General features: G+C 42.2%; 1 protein-coding gene across 2 annotated transcripts in view; it reads left to right on the forward strand.

Moving 5' to 3' along the window:
- acaca (acetyl-CoA carboxylase alpha) overlaps window positions 1-23,320 on the forward strand; it is a 303,263-nt gene that overhangs the window by 19,429 nt on the left and 260,514 nt on the right. For both annotated transcript variants that reach the window (XM_041197029.1, XM_041197030.1), the window contains exons 3-12: window positions 4,558-4,690; window positions 6,226-6,364; window positions 7,946-8,055; window positions 8,603-8,684; window positions 10,375-10,473; window positions 12,165-12,271; window positions 17,202-17,312; window positions 19,829-20,038; window positions 22,685-22,855; window positions 23,043-23,204. In XM_041197029.1, coding sequence (XP_041052963.1) covers window positions 4,558-4,690; window positions 6,226-6,364; window positions 7,946-8,055; window positions 8,603-8,684; window positions 10,375-10,473; window positions 12,165-12,271; window positions 17,202-17,312; window positions 19,829-20,038; window positions 22,685-22,855; window positions 23,043-23,204 — 1,324 coding nt within the window. The remainder of the gene's footprint in view (window positions 1-4,557; window positions 4,691-6,225; window positions 6,365-7,945; window positions 8,056-8,602; window positions 8,685-10,374; window positions 10,474-12,164; window positions 12,272-17,201; window positions 17,313-19,828; window positions 20,039-22,684; window positions 22,856-23,042; window positions 23,205-23,320) is intronic.

Below are 23,320 nucleotides of genomic sequence, written 5' to 3' on the forward strand. Positions count from 1 at the left end.
TGGAACACCATCACCTTCGAGTTTCCCTCCAAGCCGCTCACCGTCCTGACTTGGAAAGATATCACTGTTCCTTCACTGTCGCTAGGTTAAAATCCTGGAACTCCCTCCCTAAGCACCTGAGTGCACCTGCACCACAGGGACTGCAGTAGTTCAAGAAGGCAGCTCACCACCACCTTCTCAAGGGCAACTATGGATCGGCCAGGAACGCTGCCCTTTCCAGCAATGCTCAATCCCATAAAAGAATAATATGCGCAGCAGAATTCAATGCAGAGAAGTTTAAACTTGGAAAAACGTTTCTGCAGTTATTTATTTTCCTCTTGATTTATGCATACTTTTCTCTGACAAAGTTTATCTCATAGATGGTGTAGAAATTACTTCATGGTGTCATACCACTGCTATAAAGAGAAGCAGACCATCTAGCAGCTGAAAAACATTATTATAGCTGCTGAAGTATCTGAACCATAACATCAGCCATGTTTTGTTAATTGAAAATAAATTATTTGAACCAGTTCTAGAGTCATAATATTTTAGATGCTTTATTAATTTACACAAAGGAGACACTGAATAACAAAGAACATGCTGAGTATGCTGGTTATATAATCTGTATTTATGCTTTACTACAGTGTTTATGCAAATTAAAATTGGGAAATGATAGGCTGGTTGTCCTGAGTGATTTGCACCTATCAGTTGTATTTTTACTGGTTGTATTGCTTTTACTTGTTAGTATATTTTTCTTGATTTTTATTTGTTGTTCTCACTTGGCAAAATAGGGACACAGGTGACCGCTCAACTCCAAACCTCTAGCCCCTACTAGCAATGGTCAGCTGAGCTTGATCCTGTTATACCCAATGCCCACATGTTGGAACTTACAGCAAGGGAGTGATTGGGATAGAGAACAGACAAACTTTTCCCGGAGATGCTGAGGTTAACTGTCATGCCATTAGTGCTGCCCTAGCCGAGATCAGATAAAGTTCAAACCTGGACCTTTTTGCATTCTGGAGGAGCAATGGTCACATCCTGAAGCCCTAGGCTGTTTTTGGATCTCAGTGATAATTGAGCCATGGCTCAATGTGAAATGGTATTCTGTCATGGTGAGTTGGAGGTGTGGTAAAGAGATTCATGGGCTAGTTCATCAGAATGTTAAGATGTTAGCTGAAGTATTGTTTTCAGCCTAAATTGAAAATGTGAAAGTTTTTTAAAAAATTATTCAAGAGTAATCCTCTGAGCAAGCTAATACCGTACTGCAGAAAAAGGACTTATGGTGGTGGATTTGGGATGAGCCTGTATTGGGTGCAGGCTTGAGGTCAGGTTTAGTGGAGCCCTGTTTGTGCTGGTCCTCCAGCTCCTAGTGGGACTATGCAGGTTAATACAAAACAGCATGTGTACATTGCGAGTCTCAGTGGATTACTCCAGGAATAGATGCTAACGGAATTAAAGCAGTGCACCTTCAATGCAGTGTGAATATCACCTTTAGGGCACGAGCTTGCTAGCTGCCCACATATTGTCCTGCGCTAAGCCTTACTCGCCTTTGTGTCTTTCCTGCTTGATGTCCACTGGCTTTCAATCCTTGCCCTCATCTATGCAACCTGCAACAACCTCACCCTAGGTTAATTGTGCAAAATTCTTTAGATTTCTGTCCTCTGGCCCTGTGACTTGGGCCTCCTGTACAATCTTGCTCTTCACCTTTTGTTGGGCAAAGTCTTCAGCCAGGGAAGGCAGCCCAATTCTTGGGACTGTCACCAAGCCCCACAGCCTCCTCCTCGCCTTTTAAAAGGCTTCTCAAAATCCATTTTTTTTAAAGCTTTCAGCCACTTCTCCTAACTCCTCCACAAAGGTTCAGCGTTGATTGCGTTTATCCTTTGAAACATTTTAAAAATGTTTTCTTACATTAAAGAAATTATAGAAATAAAAGTTCAAGTTGAAGTTGTTGTACCATAAGCGTGGAGTGCAATTCCCTCCTGCACTTCTCCCCACTATTCCTGCCAAGTAACACTTTATTCTGCTTCTATCACTGCTTGTTTGTCCCTACAACCACACCCCCCCCCACCACCTCTCTCTCTCTCTATCTCTCCGCACCCCCCCCACACACACCTTAAACCAGCTTATATTTCAACTCTTTCTTGGACTCGAACTCAAGTTCTGTCGAAGGGTCATGAGGACTCGAAACGTCAACTCTTTTCTTCTCCGCCGATGCTGCCAGACCTGCTGAGTTTTTCCAGGTAATTCTGTTTTTGTTTTGGATTTCCAGCATCCGCAGTTTTTTTGTTTTTAACTTTATTTTCCCTGTCTACTTCACCCAGAGAAATTACTCATCTGACCCACTTGCTGGTTTGCACTGCGGTTGCATTAGTTTTAAACTGGGACGAATCCAGGGACCTGGGTGAGGTCTCCAGCTTGAGAGTTGGTTCACAATCACTTTAATATATGTGTTGGTTTGCGGGGGGGAGGGTGTTTCATGGGGAGGAGTGAGACAAACGTCAGCACCCTGACATTTCTTGTCAGTGCTATATAATTCATTTCAGCAACAGCAGCCTCACTCAGCTCTGATAAGACTGCAATAGACAGACTGCGTCATCATGCTCAGTGGTAGCTAATTCCTGTGTGAGTATGAATGAGAGCCAGAGGATATGCATTCGCTTATCAAGATAGGACTGCTTGTCCAGGCATACAGGAATAAATTCAGTGCAAGGGAGCTCTCTCGTCAAGAAGATATTCTCTTCAGAATGTCTAACTGCAACCAGTAAAATCTGCACAATTTTTCAACTGAGTGGTAGCCTCAGTAATCATGGAGGATTCTGGAGATGAGAGCCAGAGAATGATATACTACTTGCTGCGGAGGTTAGTAGGACATGATATTATGAAATAAAAATGTGATGTTCAAGTCTGCCTGCTGCCTAATGAGAAGTTCTAATCCTTGCAGGAAATTGTGTGGCTATTACTGTCAGTTTTAAGTTTACCAGAAAGTGGGGCTGAGTCCTCAGTATGTTAGATCTCTGCAGCACTCAGTCTACAAAGTACCAAGGGCGCAGTGCCTCTCAATCAATCACTAATTTATCAATTGATCAAACTGTGTCTTTCTCCACTCCTGATGGCACTGATCTCCTGTTGGAGGACGGTCCATGGGATCTTCATCAAGTGGCCGTACTTCATGTAGGAACCCAGGTAGGAAATGTCAGTAAGCTATTTGACTGCGGAAGGCATATCACTTGAGGCCAATATTCCTGTTGATACGATGCCTGCCAAGCAGGCACTTTCCAGTCAAGATCACCAAGTAGCAATTAGGAACGGCAGTCTTCGCTGATTTATGTTTCCTCTTCCTAGCTTAAGGCTATTTAAGTTGATTGCGACACCCTTGCTGCAACACTGAGATCAATGAACTTAACCCGGAGCAGTGGTTGTATCTGGCTCTTTTCTGTTTTGCAATACCATACTAGGTGATTAAGTTAGCCACGTTACCATGAAGGAGTGAATCAGTGTCTTATTTCCAAGATGCAGCTTTTTTTGCTTTATCCCTTATTATTGTCTCTCCAAGAGTACAGTCACCTAGCATTCTTCAGTTTAATACAAACAGACCTGGAAAGCACACGTGTGGAACCAGCGATTGGACTCAGTCGTGATGCACTCCTCATTGAATAATACGTGTTGAGTCATTGTCTAGGCTGTTGCATTAAGTGTGATAACATTGGTGAGGCCCTGGCAGACAACACTCAGTATATTTAGGAGGGGAAATATTCACTACAATTTTAATATTTGCATAAGTACAGTAACTGTTACAAGGAAAATTCTGATTGGACCGATATTTTTCTTTGTAATTTTCAAATTGCTTTCTTACAAAGATGTTAATCTGTAAATTTGATTTTTGCTGCAATTTGTTTAGATATTTTGCAGAACAGCTATTGGCAGAGTGCTTGAACAAAGGAAAGGCTCGAAGTCAGGGTTGTAATATTGGGGAATCCATCCAATCCAACTAAATACATATGGGGCAAGATATAACTGAATTCCACTGTCACTTGTTTAAGAAGTATCCTCAAACCATTTGCTTTTTGCATATTCCTGAATTGTTGACTTGTTGCTATCTGGGCTTAAAGCCATGGATCAGATAATTTTCCCGCACTCTCCTGACTGCTGTAGTTGCAGATGTCTTGCTGGCATTGAAGCACCCTCCAGCACCTGTTCAAATTTACCATTATTCACGTGTGAGTCTTCATGGTGAATGTTGACAGGTTGCTCCACCTGGGGTCACCTTACAGCTCAGGTGCCCTAACTTAATGTCCACACGTGCACTTCCAGTGGAGGCCTCACCTCCCAGACCTGTAGAGTTCTTAGAAACACAGATCACGTCCGTTCTGCCTATTGTGTCGATGCAACTTTCTGAACTGGAGCTATCACTTCCAGCCCCAGCTTTCTGACCTTTTTGCTGACACTTGATAAATTCTTCCTTTTTAAATATTTACCAGTTTCTTTCAAATTAAGTTACAGTCTCAGCCGTAGCAGCCAAAGGTGCCAACCAATCTACTAAACAAACTGGTTCTTGAAAATTGCTCCTTATCTCCACAGGCCAAGCATGTCAGGGCTGCACTTGATGAGACAAGGAAGGGACAGGAAGAAGTTTGAATTACAGAGAGATTTCACTGTTGCCTCACCAGCTGAGTTTGTAACTCGATTTGGGGGCAATAAAGTTATTGAAAAGGTAAGCAAATATCTTTCACTTCAGCTGGAAGAGGCTGGCTTGGCTTTTTTCTCTTTGGCCAGGCATTATCCTGTTGTCAAATTGCTGAAACAGCCCCGAGAAACCCTTTTGCTATTCAAAGTTGGTTGAGTGTTGCGAAACAAGAGTGTGGTTATGAACTATTGTTTTTTTTGAACTGGAGGAAGGTATACAGTGGTTGGTACTGGGGCCACTGATTTTTTATATATTAACGATCTAGGCTTGGGTATACAGGCCACAATTTCAAAAGTTACAGATGATGCAAAAGTTTTAAGTATTTTGAACTGAGGCAGATAGTGATAGATTTGAAGAGGACATAGACAGGCTGGTGGAAAGGGCAGACATGTGGCAGATGACATTTAATGCAGAGAAGTGTGAAGTGATCCATTTTGGTAGGAAGACTGAGGAGAGGTAATATAAAATAAAGACTACAGTTTGGTGTAGAGACAGAGGCACTTGGGGTATATGTGCAAAATTCACTGAATGTAGCAGGGTAAGATGAGAAAGTGGTTTAAAAAAATGTGGATTCCAAGGCTTTGTAAGTAGAGGCAGAGTACAAAAAAAAACAAAGTTATGGTGAATCTTTAAACAACACCGGTTAGGCTTCACCTGGGCCCTGCACTTTTAGGAAGAATGCCAAGGCTTTAAAGAGGGTGCAGAAAAGATGGAGGAGAATGATTTCAGGAATGAAGAACTTCAGTTACCTGGATAGATTGGAGAAGCTGGAGAAGAGGAGGTTGAGAGGAGATTTTGATAGAGGTGTTCAAAACCATGAGGGATCTAGATCGATTAGAGAAAAACTGTCTCCATTGGCAGAAGGGTTTAAAATGATTGGCAAAAGAGCTAAAGGCGACATGAGGAAAAAAACCTTTTTACACAGTGAGTGGTTTAGATTTGGAATGCACTGCCTGACAGGGCAATGGAGGCAGATTCAGCTGTGGCTTTCAAAAGGAATCGGATAATTATCTGAAGAGATAATTATCTCAACTGAAGAGAAAAACATTGCAGGGCTACAGGGAGAGGACCTGAGAGTGGGACTGACAAAATTGTGCTTGCAGAAAGCTGGTACGGATTTGACAAGCTGAATGGCCGCCTTGTGCGATGCAATCATTCTTTGATTCTATTCTTTGCTGTAGTTGCCATGTTAAATAGATCAATGAGAAGGAAGCAATGCCTATTTTGAACAGAAGATATTTCAAAGATGGGCTTTTTTTAGATTTGGTGAAATAAAAGTGATTGGATGGTGTGCGTCCCATGATTTAAGGGCATGTGGAAAGCAAAAACCAATTAGCCCATCTAACCATCCTTTTTCACACATTTGTTGTCTCTTATATTTCCATGGAGAAGTGATTATACACAAATAACACCTAAACAGCCAAAATTCCTCAAGATAATATTCCAACTTCCAGGACCAATGCCCTTCCTGAAATATTGAAGCTTTGGTGTCTAACTTTATCCTTTATAATCTTCATTTAGTTCAATTTTAACTAGCTAACTCTCTGGACTTTGCCCAACAGGTTCTGATTGCCAACAATGGGATTGCAGCAGTGAAGTGCATGAGGTCCATACGCCGCTGGTCTTATGAGATGTTTAGGAATGAGCGTGCAATACGATTTGTTGTTATGGTAACTCCAGAAGACTTGAAAGCTAATGCAGGTCAGTTATCTACAACAACATACATTTATATGACACCTCTAACATAACAAAACCTCCCAAGGCGCTCCACAGGAGCATTATTAAAAAGGGGCATTTGACACCAAGCCTTCCCTGAAGGAGATGTTAGGATGAGTTAAAGGCTGAGGTTTTATCTTAAAGGAAGAGAGCGAGTTTTGGGAAGGAATTCTAAAACTTAATGCCCATGCAGCTGAAGACATGGCCACAATTGGTGGAGCGCAGAAAATCGGGGGAAGTGCAAGAGGTCAGAAATGAAGGAGCACAGTCTGAGGATTGTAGAGCTGAAGGAGCTTACAGAGATTAAAAGGGGTGAGATATTGGAAGGACTTTAAAACGGGGTGAGAGTTTTCAAATGGAAGTGTTGCCAGACCTGGAGCCAGTGTAGTTCAGTGAACACGGGCAATGGGCGCACAGACCTTGGTCTGTTAGGATTCTGGCAGCAGAGTTTTGCATTAGGTCAGGTTTATAGAAGATGCAAGGTGGGAGGCCAGCCAAGAGAGCATTGGAATAATCTAAGAAGTTGCTGTTGAATGAGCACAACTTGATGGTTATTTACCTGTTGGTATGACACAGAGGGCTTAGTCTACTCTGAACTGTAAGTTTTGTCACAGACTGCCAACAAAAATAGCTGTTGCAATGAAAGCAGGAATGCCTTTAGCAATCTGGAACCCAGGACATCTCTGCATGATGGGGTCTGCAATTTCAGGTTTAGGGTACAGCAAAGCCCTTTAGTTCAAAGCACTAGTTACAGTTTTTGTTGTGCTGCTTCTGTGGTTTCCATTTGTTTAGCAGGCCAATATTAGAGCAGTGACAAATGACCTTGCGTGATTTGGTAGGCAAACGTGCTGAGCTACATGGATGAGAGACATCCAGGTTTAATTCCTGGCCTGTGCTGATTGTACAACTGTTTTAAGTGGAATGGTTAATGGAGTTGGATAGGGAAAAGAGAAAGAAAATTACATAGAATTCACAGCACAGAAACGGGTTATTTGGCCTAAATGGTCTGTGTTTATGTTCCACACAAGCCTCCTCCCACTTTATTTTCATCATCTCACCCTATCTACATATCAACAATATCAGCTTGGGATTCTACTCCTGCCTGCTATTCAGCTGACCTCTGTTGAAAAAATGTGCGTGTGGAAGTTAGCGAGCTTCACTGGTTTGGCTCTCACAAAGAATGGCCAGTTGGGAAATTGGTAGAGGAATGGTACCCGTGCAACCATACACCTAGCAACAGTCAGAGGAAGGTGTGGGGGGGGATAATTGTGGACAGGCTGGGGAGAGAGGATGGTCAGTCAGTTCATAATAGTGACCAGGGTGGCAGGCTGCTGCTCATCTCAGAAGTCATACATGGTGAAGTGCTGCAAAAATGAGAAGAAACCGATCAACACTCGTTTTTAAGAGACCTGGTTGTTGTTCACATTACTTCTAGGCCACTTCCCTTATCCAATTCTGTTCTTCTGGCAGCTGTAACACATTATGGTGAATTCAGGTACTGACTTTGTGCCTCTGATCTTTGAATATTCCTTCAAACTTGTGATCTGAATTGCTTTTGCTTTGCAGAATACATTAAAATGGCAGACCACTACGTTCCTGTACCTGGAGGACCAAATAACAATAACTATGCAAATGTTGAGCTGATACTGGACATTGCAAAGCGGATCCCAGTCCAGGTACTGTGAGGAAAAATAACACTCCTTGCTAACGCTAATCTTAAGCAAACCTTTCTTATCTTCTAACATGTAAAGTCTTTCCTCTTTAAAATAGTCGAACTCCTAATTCCTGGTGCTGTAATTGTTAATGTTATAATCAACTGAGAGATGATTCTGTTAGAATTGTTTTCAATATCACTTACTGTTCCATTTTTTTCCCTTCCTCTCCCGCTCCCTCACTTTCTTCTTTAACTGGGTTGCAGTGTTGGTCAAGGCCATATAAGCCACTCTGATGGGGAGGTGTGGGTTCTGCCAGGTGGTGCTGATGCTCCTGCGATGATGAGTCAGTGACATTAGCAACCCTGCTGAAAACTGGCAAACTTGTAACTAGTAAGGCCAGCCATACGTGGATGGCACTCAACACCCTGTGTAGATCTGTCATTGGGAAGCTAGTGGTTTATCCCTGCAGCTCCCAGTTCTTTCCATCTTGGTACTTTATAAAAAAGTATATAGTCAATGGTGTAAAAAGAATGTATACAGATACATGTGTTATCTCTTCCACTTACAGGCCGTATGGGCAGGCTGGGGCCATGCCTCTGAAAATCCCAAACTGCCGGAACTTCTTCACAAACATGGCATTGCTTTCATGGGTAAGAAATATTTGTTCTGACCAAGTGGAACTGTTTCAGCCTCAAGTCATTTGTTAAGGGACATAAAAAGAAGGAAAGAACTTATACTTGTATAGCATCTATTGAGTCCTCAGGGTGTCACAAGTGTCTTACAGCCAATGTTATTTGCAAGTAAATATGGCTGTAAATTTGCAAAGAAGATCCCACAGCTGTAAATGACCAGTTAACTTGTTTTGGTTAAGGGATGAAAGTTGGCAGAACAACAAAGCTCCGTGCTCTTTTTCAAGGAAGTGCCATGGTGCCTTTGGCGTCCACTCAAACAGGCACCTCCAACAATGGAACTCACTGTTCTTATTGCATTGAATTGACAACCTAAATTACATGCTGAAGTTCCAGAGTGGGACATGAACCTGCAAACTTCTGATACAGAGGCAAGAGTGTTACAACTCTTTAGTCTTGCTAATACTTTCTTTAGTCTTTAATGCTATCATTACTCCTCCCTTTGTTTCGTGTTCCATGACATCTTTGTCATTTAATCTCTCCCACCCTCTAACCTACCCCTAATCTTCTATTTTGCTCCACCTGCCCCTCCCCACTTTCTCTCCAGCATAAAACGCATTGCATTTCTACCTCTGTTCTACCTCTGAAGAAGGGTCACATTGGACTCGAAATGTTAACTCAGTTTCTCTCTCCACAGATGCTGCCTGACGTGCTGAATTTTTCTGGCACTTTCTGTTTTTATTTCCAATTTCCAGCATACACAGTATTTTGCTTTTACTACATAGTGTTAGAACTATCATTTGTAGCTCAGTTGATACCACTCTCGCCTCTGAGTCGCAAGGTTCTGGGTTCAATCCCACACCAGGACTTGAGCACAAAAATCAAGTCTGACATTCCAGTGCAGTGTTGAAGAAGTGCAACATTCTTTCATATGAGACATTAAACGGAGGCCCCATCTGCCTGTTGAGGTGGATGTAAGAGATCCCAGGACACTATTTTGAAGAAGAGCAGGGAATTTACCCATTGTCCTGGCCAATATTCATCCCTCAGTCAACATCACAGAAACAGATTTATCTGGTCATTATCACATTTCTGTTTGTGGGAGTCTGCTATGTGCATATCGGCTGCCACCTTTTCTACATTACAACAGTGATGCTCAACACTTGATGCTCTATGTTTCAAAAAGTACTTCATTGGCTGTAAAGTGCTTTGAGACATCAGGTGGTCATAAAATGCGAGTCTTTCTTGATTTTTAATTTCCCGTACTGACCACGTATCCGTGTACGTTTCAGTTGCTCCTAAACTGAGCCCTTGTATTATTAATGTCACTGTCAGTACAACATTTCATTAATGTCTTACTGCTTCACAACAGTTAGTAAATCCTAAATCAAGGGTAGATTTCTGTACCTCTCATTACAGTAGTCTATACACTTGGCGTTGCCTTTGGCTCCATCACTAGTCAACCGCATAAAGCAAGTTTGGTATAAAATATCCCTTTCATTAATACAGTATGGTATTTCTTGCTTTGCCCTTAGCCCCTACTGTAATCCGTATAAAGTCTTAACATATCTTTCATTTGATATCAATAAGCTTTAGTGTACTTCACTGCTTGAGTAAAGGAGCTCTTTGGAGATATCACTGAATCACCTTCTGGTGCTGTATAATTTGAACCGAGATTTTGTTCAAAGTGCTTGCTTTTTCTCCTCTTCAGGTCCTCCAAGTCTAGCTATGTGGGCGCTGGGTGATAAAATTGCCTCATCTATTGTAGCACAGACTGCAGGAATCCCCACTCTCCCTTGGAGTGGCAGTGGTAAGTCAGTGATTTCAGGAAACAATCAATGTTTTCCTGACTTTAACTCAGATAACTGGATGGGGAACCTTTCTGTTGTTATGAAAGATGGGGAACAACAGACTTCTGTGGCAAATCAATTTATGATAGGTTTTTGATTGTCAAGCCTGTATTATGACTTATGTCATACAGAACAGAAAATAGCAAGCTTACTGTCTGATCTGCACAAATCTTTTAAAGATGAGGCAGCAGTTGAGTCTCTACATTGGCCACAATGTATACAGCTAAGTTGTGTCTACCAACATTTGTTATCTGGCCACACTTCAGTGAGGTAGTTGAGGGGTGTAGGCACCTATGTATCCCTCCCTAGTTAGCTAAGTATTTTAAGGAAAAAAGGAGTTAAAATAGTGGTAACTGAAGGTAAAACCTAAAAAAAAACACATCAGTTTGAAATGCACTGGTGGCTGTCTTATTGAACTGTCTGCCATTGTGGTCATGCAGGGCTACTTTGGGTAAAATTTGAAGCGGAATTCATTTCCTGAAGCGAAGCAACTCTGTGATTATAAAACATGAAGAAATAGATCCTTTGGAATAATGCTGCAATTTTTTTCTTTGTACAGTGCTGCCATTGGGAATTCAAAAAATGAACTTGATGAAAGGTTGAGGGTTTGGCCAAGTGGCAGTGACAGGATGTTATTGCAGTTCAAGAATGGGAGCGAAATGGAGTGTAAAGAGAATAATTGATGACGAATGTATGAAGCAAAGGGAAAGAAGAAATGAAATTTTTGTTAAAAGCCTTATGTATAGTCTTCTTAGAAATAACCCCTATACTCTGAAGTTTGGTATATATGTGGAAAATCTGTTGACTTATAATGGAATCCACTTTAAGTTTTGATCTGATGAGTTGTCTCCTGTATCTTTTACGGCCTCACTACCCCCACACCACCCCCCCCCGGATTTCTTTTTCACGCCGTGGTTCCTTTGGGTCATGCAAAAATCATTGTTAGAAATAAGTTTTAGAGGAATGAAAGCTGGATGAAGTGACCAGGCGTACGGGAGGAAAAGGGGGTTTGATCCTTTCAGGAGAAAATTGTTATAATGTTCCAGGGTAGGGCATTTATGTAATATGCATAGGACCAAACTTATCTTTAGCTGCTGTGATTATTTAAAAGTTTACATAAGTTTCTGATACAGATTTGATACTGCAGAGAGTATGATAGCTCTCCTAGCCATTTTATATACAACAACCAGGGGGCAACACGCGTTTGAGGGGTTGAAGCAGCCAGGGTGCTGTTCCCAATGCTGCTGTTGACTGATCATCAAGAGGGACAGCAGGAGTGTGGCCTGGTGGAGACTCCCTTCCGATTGCCCCTCCATTCAGTTCCCACCTGCTGCCACCTCTTATCAGCAGGACGTGGATGGAAAGCTAAGCGGAGGGGGCCATCAAACATCTACTTTCGCCAATTAGCCCTACATGTTGCTGCTCCACTGTGTTGCCATATTCGAAGAACATATATATGAAACCTCTTCATGCAAAGTGAAAGCTGTTAATGCCAACTGATTGGAAGACTGTGTATTTCTCCTGTATTCCCTACCCAGCCCCTCTCTAGCTCTATTTTCACTCCTCCCACCCCTAACCTGTCACCAGATCCAAATCATATATTTTCTTAGTATATGAAAGTGCAATTCAGTTGGTTAACTTTTGTTTATAGGGCTGACTATTGAATGGACAGAAACTGAACCACGGAAACTAATTGTGAGCGTTCCTTCTGAGCTGTATGAGAAAGGCTGCATCGCAGATGTGGAGAGTGGTATGAAGGTGAGGGGGAAAAGCAGTCCTTTTAAATGTTCACCTACTGCCTTTGATGTCTGTGGTAATGTCTCAATAAGTGAAGAAGCTGGCACAGTGGCCAATGTAAAAGTAACCAAGAATGCAAAGAATAAGAACTTGCATTTCTGCAGTTCTGCATCATGCTTTTAGAGTGTCCCAAAGCAGTTCTCAACTAGTAAAATACTTTTGAAGTGCAGTCACTGTTACAAAGTTACAAAGCAGCATTTTGTACACAATACAGTCCCACAAACAGCATAATTTCTGTGAAATCTTATATTCCCATCTAAGACCACTGGCGAGAATTGGTGGCGGCAATCTAAGACCACTGGCGAGAATTGGTGGCGGCAATCTAAGACCACTGGCGAGAATTGGTGGCGGCAATCTAAGACCACTGGCGAGAATTGGTGGCGGCAATCTAAGACCACTGGCGAGAATTAGTGGCAGCAGCGCATAGATTCCCTCCCGGGCACCAAGAGTCAAAAAACTGTAAAGTTTGGTTTCATATTGCAATTGCTTGCTGATTTCTATCCTGCGTTTATGTTATGTGGCACCAGAATTTCAAAGCGCCAGCAGTGAGTGTCATTTAGATGTAGGCTGAAATCAAATGCGAAGTTGCTCAGCTGAGGGAGGAAAGCAGTGAAGTCACCTCAAAGAAAGCTTTTTTGCTACTTGAGTGGGGGAAGTAAGCATGAGGATTCTAAATGAAAGGTGAGAGGGGTGGAACAAAGTGAGCTGCTCAAAGGAGGGGAAAGTGCTGGAGAAGTGTGGAATTAGCACCTTCACCAGTCTCACTTAAAAGTTTCAATCAATGCTGAATGTTTTAATAGCTTTGAAGACTCCAAATAAGCAGCCAGAATTTGGGAGTGTTCTTGTCGAGTGAGAGCTGCTGGCTGATAGAACGTACAAACATACACAAACGGATCAGAAGTAGGCCATTTGGCCCTTTGAGCCTGCTCCACCATTCAGTAAGATCATGGCTGATCTGATTTTGTGACCCCAATTCCACATTCCTGCCTACCTCCAACACCCTTTGACTCCATTGTTAGTCAAGAATGTATCTATTTTTGCCTTAAAAATATTCAATGACCCCCGCCTCCACAGCTCTTTGGGGAAGAGAGTTCCAAAGACTCTCAACCCTCTTAGAGAAAAAAATTCTCCTCACCTCAGTCTTAAAAGCGAGACCCCTTATTTTTAAATTGTGTCCCCTAGTTCTAGTCTTGCCCACAAGGGGAACCTTTCAGCATCCACCTTGTTAAGTTCCCTCAGGATTTTATAAGTCTGAATAAGATCACCTGTCATTCTTCTAAACTCCAATGGACAGAGGCCCAGGCTGTTCAACCTTTCTTCATAAAATTAAACACCCTGCTACCCGCACCCCCCTGGAAAACAGATGCACTCTGCTGATTCCACTTGACCTACATCAACTTCATTGTGACAATGAACTGCTGACTAATTCTGGATTCCCTCTTATTGTCTCCTTCCTACTCGTCATTTGCTACCAGGATATATGATCCTAATATTTACTAGTAACCAGGCCTATGTAACTGAAGTTTTCGCTTTGACCATTCGCTTTAGCCTTTTGGCTGCTGCTCTGAACCTGAGCTCGTTACTGCTATTTCTGCTTCTTTCCCCCTTTTTCGATTTCTCTTCTCCTTACCCCACCTAGATTCCTCTCCTGTCTTCATGCTTTCTTTTATTTCTCTTCTTATGGGTACACCACCTTCTTAGATTTCTACCCCACCCTTCAGTACTCCTCAACCTTCTTACACTTGCCGCCATTCCAGGCTTAACTCCCTCCCTCAGCCTACAGCTTCCCTCTGTGCCTCTCTTGAAATTCTCTGAAGGACAGCATCAAAGAACTTTTTGCTGCTTGCTTACAGCAGTGATCCCAACCGTCCCATTCTACTCTCTTGCCAAACGTCATGCCCATCGTGCCTGCTAAGGGTTAATCTAGCCAACTTCTTCCCATCCAACTTAACGCACCCAGCGCTGACCCTGTGAACTCTGCTTTGAGACCATCTGGTCAGCTGTTTCTGCCAATTCTCTCTCTTACTCCAGTCCACCAGCCCCAGTGTCCTTGAAGGTGTTGTTCCCCACCACTGTCCCTCCCCCATCCCTGAACTTTTATCTTTTTCCACTTAACTTTCCTATCTCGCCTCAGGCCAAGCTCATCTTGTCTGAGAACCGCTTCCTGCTCTCTCAACATTATTCCCCCTAACATGCTAACCCCCAACTTTCTTTCTTGGACCCCATGTTAGTTAATATCGTTAACAGTTTTACCTCCTCCGGTACTTTCTCCCCCCCACCCTTCAAATGTGCTGTCATCACCTCTGTCCTCAAAAAAACCCAAAATCCTTGGTTCCTCCATCCTTCATTCTTGAATGTACTGTTGCCTCCCAAATCCATGTCAATCTTTCCTGGAATACCATGTTTGAATCCCTCTAAATCAGAATTTGCCATAGGGCCAAAACAGCTCTTTATCAAAGTCACAAATTATATCCTATGTCATTGTAATAAAGATAAGTTATCCCTCCAGGTCCTTCTTGACTTGTCTGGAGCCTTTATCATGGTTTACCACACCATGCCTCTTCACTATTATCCAGTTGGGTGAGACTGCATTCGCCTACTTCCTTTTTCATCTATCCAGTCATAGCCAGAGAATCGCCTGCAATGACTTTTCTTTTTGCCCCCACACTGATATCTCTCGTGTCCCCCAACGATCTATCCTTTTTCCCCATCCTATTTCTTTACGTGCTGTCCCTTGGCGACATGATCGGAAAACACAGCAGCAGTTTCTGTATGTACACCCAGCTCGACCTCATCACCACTTCTCTTAAGCCCCTCCGATGTCTTTTAAGTTGTCAGATTGTTTGCTGTCACACTGTACAGCAAAATATCGAGAAGACCGAAGTCATTGTCTTAGGTCGCTGCCACATAATCCATTCTCTAGCCACCAACTGCATCCTCTGCCTGAAGCTGTTCACAACCTCGGTGTCAAATTTGACCCCAAGATGAGCCACCTGCCACAGATCTGCACCATCGCCAGGACAACCTGCTTCCACCTCCGTAACATCGCCCAACTGCCTCTGCCTCAGCTCATCTGCTGAACCCTAATCCATGCCTTTGTTACCTCTAAACTTGACTATTCCAATGCAATCCTGGTTAGCCTCCCACATTCTGCCCTCCATGAACTGAGGTCACCCAAAACTCTGTTGCTTGTGTCCTAACTTGCACCAAGTCCTGTTCGTCCATCACCTATGGGCTCCCACTTATGTAATACCTCGATATGTTAACAATTTCATCTTTGTTTTCAAATCTTACCATGGCCCTCCCTATCCCTGTAATTTCCTCCAGCCTTCTGAGATATCTGTGCTGCTTCAATTCTGACCTCTTGAACAGTCCTAATGTTAATTGTTCTACCATTGGTGGCCATGCCTTCAGTTGCTTTGGCCCTGAGCTCTGTAATTTCTTTCCTAAACCTCTCCTCCTTTAAGACACTACTTTGAAGCTGCTCTTTTGACCAAGTTTTTTGGCAACTGCTCTAATACCTCCTTATGTGACTGTCAAATTTTGTTTGCTAACGCTGCTGTACACTCCTGTGAAGGGACTTGGGAAACTTTATCAAGTTAATGACGCTATATAAATACAAGTTGTCATTGTATCTGTCCCTCTACAATATTGCAATTTTGTTCTATGAAAGTATGTTTCTTCCCTTCCTACTTGATCATTGAGGGTCCTAAAGGTAACAGTGTGTATAGATATGGTTACACAGCAAATTTAGTGCCTGGAAAGTAATTTTAGCTTCGTGCTAGTGCTAAACTTGTGGAGTCAAGGTTGTATTCTGTTTGCAGGAGTGAAACAGAGTAAAAAAGATGGTAGTCTCACATTTAGCACAGCATGGTGTGTAAATTTAGCTTTGTGTTAAACTTGGGCTACAAGTGTTCAGGTGGTCCTTTTGGCCATAAGTGTCCTCAGTTTAAATGTTGTTGATGTTATGTGGTGATGGTACTGCATTAATGAAGATGGATCTCTTCCCGACTGTAAATAATAGGTTTTACTATGAGGAAGAATAGCACAGCCATGGGCAAGTACCAAATGCTTCAAATCTAAGAGCTGTGGGTGGCATGCCACCTGGACTGGTTTAGTCTATACAGGAAATCCCTGAACTTACTTGGGGTTGCCACCACACCTGAGGCTGGGGAATGGGCCTGTAATGCCAGTTTGCTACTCCAAAGCTGAAAGCCAGGGAATTTCTACAGGAGCATGCTGCACCTGAATTCTGTCCAGACCGCGGAGACCTGGTGTGCGTCGAGGCAGGACCAGCAGAGTAGCGTCGCCTACTGGATTTCCTGCTCCTCTCAGCTCCAAAGCATGAAAATGTACCAAATGCCAACAAGATGCAGGCATACTGTACTTTTCCTTAACAGAATTGAGGCTCACACTATTTCCTGACCTGGGTCATGGCCTTGAGCTCAGTGCTTTTCCATCACTCTGCCCCTCCCTATAACGGATGCCAAAGGTAAACCTATACTGATGTGGGGTCCTGTTTGTCGAATTTAAACTTCCTGACATATTTCCCTGGAAACCTCAGGAACATAAACACCTCTTCCCACAGACGGATTTCAGATTCTCACTCTAAATATGGCGGAGTGGAATCCTGAGTATTTGGGTCTGAAACGTCTTCTAACAGTGATTCATTTGTCCAGGCACTGGACTAGACAGAACTCAGTGCTTAGTATTAGACTGGCACCGGAAATAGGGGGATAAGTGCTGCAGCTCTGTTCTAGCAAACTTACCTCATGTTTTCCTAGTTTTACCAACAATTATTTCACCAGGTCTAAATTTGTATGGAGTGTATTGGGTGGCTCTGGATTGGTATATTTCAATTAATCTTTGTACGTTTTATTTAATGTGTCAGGCTGCAGAAGATATCGGCTACCCAGTGATGATCAAAGCCTCTGAAGGTGGAGGTGGAAAAGGGATAAGAAAAGTGAATACTGCTGAGGATTTTCCAAACCTTTTCAGACAGGTGGGTGATTCAGATATTGCAGAATGATAAACACACAAAAGGTGGATTCTGTTGCCTGTTGAATAATACTGTGCTGGTAATATGGGTTCTGACTCCCATTATCTGGAGGGTGTCTTTAGAGTCCTGATGCAGCACCAGCTTAAAAAGATGCATTGATTGTTGTGCTGCTGAAAGCACAGATACCAGACAATGGAAAAGGGATGAGTCTCCTTTAAAGTTGACATTGGGTTTCCTTGTGAGTTGAAACAAGCTGTGATATCCAGCTATTCTGTTTCACTGAATATCCAAACCCACTTTGTTGGACACTTTGGAATTTATTTTGTTCTGATAGTGCACTGGTTAATTCATCCATTTAAAATTCCAGGCTGGGATTTTGTGAACATCATCTAATTCCTGACGTTGTAACTGGAACTTCCACTTTCTCTGCTCTTTCTCACGTGATTATGATTAAAAGTGCCAGCGGTGTGCATGCAAAATATCTTTTGATTTAGCAGCGGAGAGGCTTTTCGTTGGTGAAATCTGCCATCAGCTGACTATGCTGCATCTACGGCCAGCCAATTAAAGAGTCTCCTGGTCAAACAGGGAGGCTCTACATCGTGGCCACGACTTTCCTGATCAACTATGTTGCCGTTAACATAAGGCTTGAGAGCACAAAGGTGGCACGGGTGTTTATCAAAATTAAATTTCACTTTTAAATATTTCACATTCTATTGCTTTCACTTGATGTGCAATGTTGTTATTTGTTGAGACTTGCTTAGAGAGTAAATGTACTGGCATCATTGCTTCATAGTTGGCATGCATAGTTGGCATGCATTGGGAGTTAGGGACAGATCCTTTATTGTGGAAGAAACTGTTTTGTTTTTTCTTTGTTCACTGTTTATTGAATGTTCGTGTTAGTGCCCTGTGTTGTACTTGCCACTATTGTGGGATGTGGTCCCCCCTCCTATGCATTGTAAAGGAAATTGTCAGAGAGCAATCTCATTGGGGTTAATTGAAATGTTGTAATGTTTGAACTCAAACCCTGTAAGGACTCTGTCAGCCAACACTCTGATATGGACACACATTTGAACGGCGCTGACACCAACCTTTAGTCATTTTCTTACCTTGACTACACCCAGGACACCAGGTCCTTCCCACTTCACTCCTCCATGTCTCCAACCCCACTCCAAAACCCTGTCACCCCTGACTCACACTTGTTGGCCCTGAGCCTCCATGCAGGAGTCTATTCTCCTGTTTCCTTCCTTTGTGCCATAGAGTTAAACAAGGGAAATAGCTGACATTTTTTGAAGGTAGGACATAATTTTTAAAAGTTTTACGCTCTTGAGTATTCATAGCATACAAGTTTATTATTAGGAACCTGCTAAGGCTGGCGTAGTGCTTGACATGCCACTAACTCTATCTCTTTATCTCAACCTGCCATTGGGAAATCGTGATTTCCCATCCTGCCTAATTAAGTCAGCCCGCACACCAATGAAAATCATGAACATTAATTAGCACAGCGCCAGAAGAGTTTAAACCTGTTTATCTTCAGGTGGTTCCTTCACTGTGGGCTGGAGGGGAGGAGGGGCAAAACTATCAACGAAAATTTGAAAATTTCTTAAGATTGCTTTTAAACCATTGTGTTTTTGTTCTTGAACTATAATGTCCCCTGTCGTGGGTGTGATTATGTCTGTTTGAACATGGGAACAGCAGAATTATTGATCAACTCTCAGCCTTGAGGATATATATACATGAATCTGTTTATCTCGTGCATTAGAATTTCTTGCATTAATTTGGCTGAAGCTATTTTTAAGTTTTTTTTTAAACAAACAGTCACTTACTTGAGACTATGTGTCTTATATTTGTGGAGAGGTACAAAAATGTGAATATAGAAGAGGGAGGCCCCTCAAGTTGATCTGTCCATAGAAGCTTACAGTCACCCCTCCTCTCTCCTATAGCATCTAACTTCTCTTGAATATCTCCCTGGGCCATATACCAACCATGCTGAGAATGGAAAGGCAACCAATGCACACGTCTCAATGTCATGACTAATTCAACTGCTTGAGGGAACCCAAGGACAGCCCAGGACCAAATCTCTTCTGTGTCTTTGTTACCATGCACAAATATCAAAGATGTGACACAGTGAGCAACTGATCCAGTGACAATCCCACCCCCCCACACAAACAATATTATTTTTATTCACTTATCCTTTTTCCACTCTCCCCATTCACCTATCCAAGGAACAATTTTGCCTTTTCTTAAAATGGTATTTGTGAGATATACGAAAATGCTGCAGGTATTGTTTCTTCTGATGGTCTGGCTGAGATTTGGTATAGGGAGATGGTAGATGTGAATCTGTCATTTTGTTCAGTCCTTTCAGATGCATTTCTTGCACAGCTCAACTAAAAGTTTAGCTTGAAAATGAAAAGGGCAACATCAAATTTCCATTTTGGTAGAAAAGTATTTGAGCAGTGATTCCAGTTCTTTTTGGAGGTGTTGTTTTCAGCAGAAGATTGGCATTTCTCTCTTTATTTCAGGTACAAACAGAGGTCCCTGGCTCTCCAATTTTTGTGATGAGGCTCGCCAAACATGCACGCCATCTTGAAGTCCAAATTCTTGCTGATCACTATGGCAATGCAATTTCCCTATTTGGCCGTGATTGTTCAGTTCAACGTCGACATCAAAAGATTATTGAGGAAGCCCCTGCAACAATTGCTACCTCATCAGTGTTTGACAACATGGAGAAGGTGAGCACAGAAGGTCTTGTCTGTACCACTGAGATATCTATTGGAATGAATTACTTTTCAAAAGGAATATGCAACTGAGTAATATCATGCTGAAGGGCTTTTAAAGCTCTGGTCCCTGAATTTCCTGGAACACTAAAGTTGGTTCTCTGCAATTTCTGGGAGCTTCCAACAATCCTTATAGGGAGCAGAAGTCCTGCATGCCCCTTACAGGGCAAATGATGGGTTAGGGGTGGCGGCTTCCTGATAAGGGGACCAGCATTGTAACGGAGACGAGTCCACTGAGTGATGTGCCTCCACGTGGGCCCACTGGTGGAGTCAAAGCCAGGCAAGTAAGCTGAACCCTGAATAAACATTTGGCTTTCTGGATTGGCTCTCATGCTCAGGGGGCTGATTAGACCAGAGGCCAGGATCGAAGAGGGTCTGGGTGACACATTCCATGGGCAGATGGGTGCCTGCGTTTGCAGGTGCGTGGAACAGACAAATGCCGAAGATGCACCTGAAATGGCACTTGTGCCCGGCTGTTCAGTACAGATGATGCGCTCTCCTGCTGACTGTGCAAATGACAACGGTCTTAGTACTGGATGGCAGTGCTGGGTGTGATATTGACACAGCACACTGGTTTGCAGTGTATGGAATTTTGAGGCCGTGCTATTTAAAGGAGCTGTACTACATCATTTTAGTGACTATGTGAATATAAAATTTAATATACCAACCATTTTTGAATCTGCTGTTTCAAGTCTTATATTTATGCCAGCACTGATTTAATGGCTTGCAAATTTCCTCCCTCAAACAGCGTTTACTGTTCTTAACATTCTGATCTTTTGCGTCCACTTGAGAGGGCAGACGAGGCCTTGGTTTACCATCACGTCTGAAAGACAGTGCAGCACTCCCTCATTGCTGCACCGCGGTGTGATTCTGGATTTTGAGCTCAGGTCCCTGAAATGGGACTTGAATCCACAACTTCTTGACTCTGGTGCGGATGCTACCAAAACTGACTCTCTGCTTCTGCTGTTAACTTTGACAGAGATTTATATTACCTGACCTTGCCCTCCGTAACTCGATAGATTCACTTTAGTTCTGACAAGACTTTAACCAATTAAGGCAAAAGCAGAACTCTGGATAGTAAATTTTAAAAGAAGTTTATTTTTAGAAGGAAAAAGGCATACTTACAAAAATATACGACGGCTTTCACAACGTTAATATCCCTTCCCAGGGAGTGCTCAGTACCTCCACGCTATAGTTGAACTTGTAGCATCAAGATGGCTCTCAAACCCACTTTTAACCTTTGAGTTAGCTTTACATCATATCAAGTCGGGCCTTTTGGTCATTTGTTGTTACTGGATTAATTTTATTGGATTTAGCCATTTATGTACAATGCTCCATGGAATGGAACATTAATACAGTTCATGATCTTTCTTTTATCTGAATTTATGCAAGTCTTCATTCATTCTCCTGACATGTACCTGAAACAGCCAAGGACAAATGAAGATTTGTGCCCAGTGGTATCTGGCTGCTCCCCTTTTTTCCACAGACAAAGCTTACAGCAGCAAATTAAGATTTTAAACTTCAAACATTAGAATATTACCCAGCCTTAATAACTACTTGATTAATTACTACTTCTTAAATTATGCATTGAGGCTTGCTATTATTTAATCATCTGTTTCTGGCTGGTTACTAATTATACAGTTGCTCTTGATTAATACATGTGATTGATTAAAAAGCACAGAATACAAATGGCTTCTTTAGCCCAGTGTTAGTACAAAATGGTGCCTTGACCTTGTTAGCTTACTACAGTGAATATAATGTGAAAACTTCCTGAAAATGGTTGAGTTAGACTGAAATCTACTGCCAAGGCCTACTTACACTGCCAGTGCGTTGCCAATATTATGGTTGCCTTTACATCACTTTAACTGAAAACAGAAAGTACTTCCATTAAAGTTGATATGATGCATGTGCCTGGGGTATCAAAATGGATCAGGAAATTTAATTTATTCTTTGCTATGTATGACTAATAGCAAGTGTGTTTCAGCCTTTCTATATTAATTTGAAGGATGTAACGTGAAGAAACAATGTAAGCCACATCAGTACCACTGTAGAATCCAGGTGGTCCAGATTTGGTCGTCTTCTTGCTGCTCAGGTTTCCCCTGAAAGAATAATCATGGGGTTTTTAAAAATAAACTATCAGCATTGCATCTTATAAACTATAGAGATAGCAAAAAATATTTTGAATTTTTCTCAATCCTTATTGTAACACTTAGGTATTTGGTATAAATAATGATTACACATTATCTTCTATTTTAACTCATTCTTTATCAGACATCAAACCTATGACACCCATTACTGTACTTCTCAATGTCTAATAAAATCTGCAACTTAGTATAATTGAAGTTTAGTATCACATAATTACATCTGGTTAATCACTTCCTCTCTTATTCCTTACAACTTTGGTATCCTGCACTATATAGACCTTGATCACTCACCTTGGTCTTTCAGCTTAAAAAAAGAGTTCCCATAGAGCTGATCACAGATCATTCATGGGGTATGAAATTGTTTTAGTTCTGTTCCCTGTTGTGCATCATCACTTATTGGCAAACCAGTTAGCTCTTTACTTGTTAACTTGCTAATTGCTGAAGTTTTGTTTTCCAGTGTGCAGTGAAGCTGGCAAAAATGGTGGGCTATGCAAGTGCAGGCACAGTGGAGTATCTGTACAGTCAAGACGGAAGCTTTTACTTCCTGGAGTTAAACCCCAGGCTTCAAGTGGAACATCCCTGTACTGAAATGGTTGCGGATGTAAACTTGCCTTCTGCACAGTTGCAGGTGAGTTCTGTGTATTAGCCGCTTTGCTTTTGGAACTCTGTGGGATTATCGCATACTATTTATCTGTTACATTTGTAATCTCTCTCCTTTTTTTCCCCTGCCTGCCTCTGTCTCTCCCTCTTAAAACAAGTTGTGCTAAATTTGCTTCAACTGATTTATGTGTTTCTGCTCCTTCATTTCCCCCCAGATTGCTATGGGAATCCCTCTACACAGAATCAAGGACATTCGGATGTTGTATGGAATTGCCCCATGGGGAGATTCACCAATTGATTTTGAAAATTCAGGAAACACACCTTGCCCACGTGGTCATGTGATAGCTGCTCGTATCACCAGTGAGAATCCAGATGAGGTAGAATGAAATGTTTAATTTTGCAATTTTCTATAATGGACGTGGGTTACAGAATTGTCATCGGAACAATTGCGGGTCATTAATTCCTTGATTAGCAGTTGTAGTCTATGTGACAA

The sequence above is a fragment of the Carcharodon carcharias genome, chromosome 10, assembly GCF_017639515.1.
Source record: "Carcharodon carcharias isolate sCarCar2 chromosome 10, sCarCar2.pri, whole genome shotgun sequence".
Lineage (NCBI taxonomy): Eukaryota > Metazoa > Chordata > Chondrichthyes > Lamniformes > Lamnidae > Carcharodon > Carcharodon carcharias.